This window comes from Apis dorsata, unplaced genomic scaffold (assembly GCF_000469605.1).
Source record: "Apis dorsata unplaced genomic scaffold, Apis dorsata 1.3 scaffold_85, whole genome shotgun sequence".
In the NCBI taxonomy this organism is placed as follows: domain Eukaryota; kingdom Metazoa; phylum Arthropoda; class Insecta; order Hymenoptera; family Apidae; genus Apis; species Apis dorsata.
In genome coordinates, this window is record NW_006263383.1 from 577,527 (window position 1) to 582,129 (window position 4,603).

Consider the following 4,603-nt stretch of genomic DNA (forward strand, 5'->3'; position numbering starts at 1 on the left):
AAACGATTAGAATTGAATAGAAAATGATTTTACAAAGTGTTCTTTACTTTCATTTCTTGACAGCTCTCGCTGAAACCGATTCCCGTGGTTTATGGTGTATGCGTGTCTCTCGGTGGCGACGCTTCGTGAGGAACTTAATTCAGCGAATCCGCAAAAGATATCTGCTCGTTACGAGCTCGAACGTGATGTGGCGGATTTTCACTCGTAAAATCGAGAATGATCCACTTCCCTTTTGATGCATGGCCATCGAGTGGCGAAACTTACAACTCTCTCGGTTCTTTCTAATCTAGATAAAAATAGGGTAAAATTGAGATCTGAGCGAATCAAATTGGTACCATTGTTTTTCTAAGATATGAGTTGCGATATAGCAACACGTGATATTAGATTCAACATATCTATTTTATCTCTGGTAAAATGTTTTGAATTTATAAAATAATAAATGTAAGGAAAAAAAAAATTTTTTTTATTTTTTTTTTTTCTTTTTACATTATGAAGAAGGATATAGTGAGAGGCAAAAATTGGATATACAGCTAATAACTTTAATAAAAAGTATTTTTAATTAATATATAATTTAATGAAAATATTAATGAAAATATTAATGCTATAATTTCAAAAAGCTTAAATAGTTTCTCTTTTGGCATTTCTCTTTTGATTATAAAGAGAAAAATTCTATATTGTGCAAAACTCATATATCTAATTATATAAAACATGATGTACATTTTATTCAAATTCTTTAAATGTAATAACATTGAATTTCTAATAAATTAAGAAAATAATTATTAATAATATAAACATTATAATTTAAAAGAGAGTTAGATCAAATTAATTCTGTACTCTTATTGCTTGCTTTCTAATAACTTGTGCAATAGTAATCACAATTAGATCATAAATTTTATCTTATTTTTTGAATTATATTCACTCTTATTTCCTTTAAAAAGTATAATAGGGAAAAAATAAAGAAGATTTCGAAACTAATATCACGATATCATTTGTTGAATAAAATCTAGTATTATATTTGCACTTAACGAGTTTAAAGAAAAAATTCCATTGAACGATAATAGATATGAATAATATTACAAAACCATATTTTTGTCGCATGCACGGGTGCGAAAAGTGGTTGAATCACCGTAAAGTAGCAGATCTTCACAGCGATTAAATCGACAACGATCGAGAACCAGGTTTTGGGAATTCTCTAGGTCGTAACAAAAGAAAGTAACCGGAAGAAAGACACGAGTTCCATTCCGTTGATTATAAATCACGCGAGGTATCTTTGACCTGCATTCTTTTCAACTGTTTCGAGGAATTGTAATTTTGAATAAAATTCTGAAGTTCCACGAACTTTTTTAAAGGAAGAAAGCTTGTATAAACGTATAACGATTAGAAATTAACTATATCGATTAAATTATCGAAAAATATCGATAATTAATCGAAATTCGAAATATTGATAATATCGTTACAACAAGTGAAATAATTTGAGCAAAAATTAACAATAAACAATTAGTGAAAAATAAATTTTTAATCACATTTAAATATATTTACGTTTTTATTTCATTTTTAATTACAATTGATGACTGAAATATTTAATGCGATTTATTAATTGATATAATTTTCATGTTTATTATTCTGTATTTTCAACAAATTTTTCTATTAAAATAAATTTTTCTTATTTAACAATCATATGTTTAAAAAATTAGTATAATAATAAATATGATAAAAATTGTTTAAATAATAATAATTAATTAATTTAATCAATCAATGATTAAATTAAATCAATTTCAATTTTTTTGACGATTTAGTTTTTCAATTATATTTTATATTTTGATTATAATTATAATTATAATTATATATATATTATAATTATAATTATATTTTGATTAATGAGTTTGATCAAAAATTAATGTCATCAATGGATCTAGTAATAAATTTCATCAATTGTATTAACGATTCTTTGGCGAAATGATCAATTTGTGGAAAAAATAGTATATTTGAAATGATTACCTTTGGAATTGGAACAACGACGCTTTCTACAATAATTTCTACGACAACCGATGGACGTATCCACGTTAAATGTGATGAGATATTTACGATCATTTATTCGATCTAATATAGTATTCTCTACGTTCAATTAAAAAATTCGGTTTAATATGATAAGAGCGCATTGTTTACTTTACCTTGAAGGCATAAAAGATAGGTATATGGCGGTTGATGCCGCGTATTTTTCTATCCGATTAGCAGCTATGCGAAGCCTTACGCAAAAGTATATACAAGTTGCCTGTTTGATACGGTTTTCGCCCGGAAATACTTCAGTACAATCCGCGGCAATGTGCGAGGAGGTTTCCATCAGGGAAAGAATCGCTTTGTTGGAGGGTGAATAAAAAACCTGACCGCAGAGATCTACCGATTACCATTTTAGTTTTTCTTTCTTCACGATTAAATACTTATCTCGAATCCACTATCCCTTTTTTCAAATTTTTTTTTAATTTTTTACTTGTAAAATTATTTACTTTTATTTTTCATTATTACTCGAAATTATGAAATTAATTTTTAAACATTTTGCTGCTGCTATTATTTAATCTTTCATACATAAATTCGTTTTTCCGCTCGATGTAAAACATAGATCTAATGCTTTTCAAATATTTTCCATCTCTTTCGCATCTTTATTATCGTACGTTTCTGATTGGCTAGATATATTAGCGATACGGTAACATTATGTTCCGTGTATATCCACCTAACTACAATCAATCTTCAAACATCTTTGCTATCATAAATTTATATTTATGTGATTTGTTCTTTTTTAGGACGAAAGATGGCACCAGTGTTGGGTGTACCACCTCCTCCACCACCTGCTCCTCACATGGGACCAGATGGATTGATCTTGCCGAGAAAACCGTATAATCCTTACCTTTCATCCACGAATCACAAGGATCTTCGAAGGGAATTATTATTCAATCAGAAAGTGTAAGCTTCTTTTAATCTATATTTATGACATGGAATCTTTTAAGCATTGAATTATGTTAGCATAATTTTGTATATACGATAGAACATCTTTGTGACACGTTATATATGGTATCTGTGAATATTCGTATATTATTATAGCATATCGAAAGATTCCAAAGAAGTGATACATATATTTCATCTGCATTTTAAGAATATAATAAATAATTTATAACTGACTTACGTCATAATTTAAGCAAAAGTATTATTTTTATCCTTGACATTGCTCGCGAAGTACGAGCAATGAAATCTAAAGTCAAATATCCATGAGATAAATTAATGCAAATATTAACGCAAAATATTTTTAACATATTCTTAAATTTCTTAAAATATGTTATTAAAACAAACATTTTTTTTTAATATTTAAATAATGATTTTTAGTTTTTTATTTTTTATTTGCATACATATATATGCATATATATATATGTATAATAATAGAAAAGAGACTTTCGCACTTCGCACGCCTATCATCGAGAAAATCGTTTCCTGTTAATATATTCCCTGTAATTCATTCCCAGTCACTTTTATGGTTTAAACAGGTCCGCTATTCAATTGAAAGGTTGTTCACGCGCATTTTTCTCATCATAGCAATTTTCACGCGCAGCCCATAATCTTTGTCGGCGAGATACGTTCCCCGCATAATTAGCTAATCGATTTTCACTTTCTTCCAGTGGCAAAAACGTGCTGAATCAAAAAAGCGAGCTTCAACGAGCGCTCGAGAAACAGAGGGAAGCTGCCTCGAGGAGAGAAGCTGAAAGAAATCGAGAGGAGAACTACAAAGACGATCCCCGAACTGCCTTACAAAGAGCAATCGAGCAAAGGGCAAAGCATATTGAAATGGCAGTTAGTATCTTTTTCTATCTTTTCTATTTTTATACAAAACGCTTTTCTTCTTTTTAATTAAATCTTTACGCCTTTCTGATATTTCGATTTTTCAGCTGGAACAATCCCAACCGACGGAGCCACCGAGCAATCTTTTAATAACAGCGAGAGCAAAACTAAGACCGCGCGCAGATTCACAATGAAGTTATGTAAAAACAAAGAAAAAAAGAAAGATTGATTTGTGAAATACGATAAATTTAATATCGTATGGGTTAGCGATAATCGAAATATTACGTCGCAACTCTTGAGCCAAACTTTTTTTGATCATATTTTCTAATTTGACTATGTACATATACTACATTTACTCCGATAAGAATTCATTAAAAACAAAATAAAGTTGTATAATTAATTAAAAATTATTGTGATGTGACGTGTTAAATATTAGAAAAACAGAAAATAAGAAAGAATAGAAAAAAAAGAATAGATTTTATCATCTATCATATTTTGATAGATTTATTGGTTTAAAGTATATATATTTAATTATAATGTGTGATACTTCAGTTGTGCGTTTTTCGCGTAAAAGTAGATAATTGCCTTATTCTTCCAAAGTTCTCAGAAAGCGCGAATATGCACATTAGATGATTTATTTCTTCTTCTAAACTAATTAGTCTCGTTAGATATTTTAGCGAAGTCTAACGCTTGCTTTTCATGAAATTCCATGAAAGTAATTTCCGTGAACTTGAAATAATATATATATATATATATATATATATATATATATATATAT

The 4,603-nt window shown here is 28.6% G+C and overlaps 1 protein-coding gene across 1 annotated transcript in view; it reads left to right on the plus strand.

Annotated features, from left to right (window-relative positions):
• LOC102681934 overlaps positions 1–4,280 on the plus strand; it is a 31,636-nt gene extending 27,356 nt beyond the window's left edge. Inside the window, exons 3-5 of the mRNA XM_031508402.1 lie at positions 2,799–2,958; positions 3,666–3,837; positions 3,933–4,280. Coding sequence (XP_031364262.1) covers positions 2,799–2,958; positions 3,666–3,837; positions 3,933–4,019 — 419 coding nt within the window. The 3' untranslated portion in view covers positions 4,020–4,280. The remainder of the gene's footprint in view (positions 1–2,798; positions 2,959–3,665; positions 3,838–3,932) is intronic.
• The last annotated feature ends 323 nt before the right edge of the window (positions 4,281–4,603 follow it).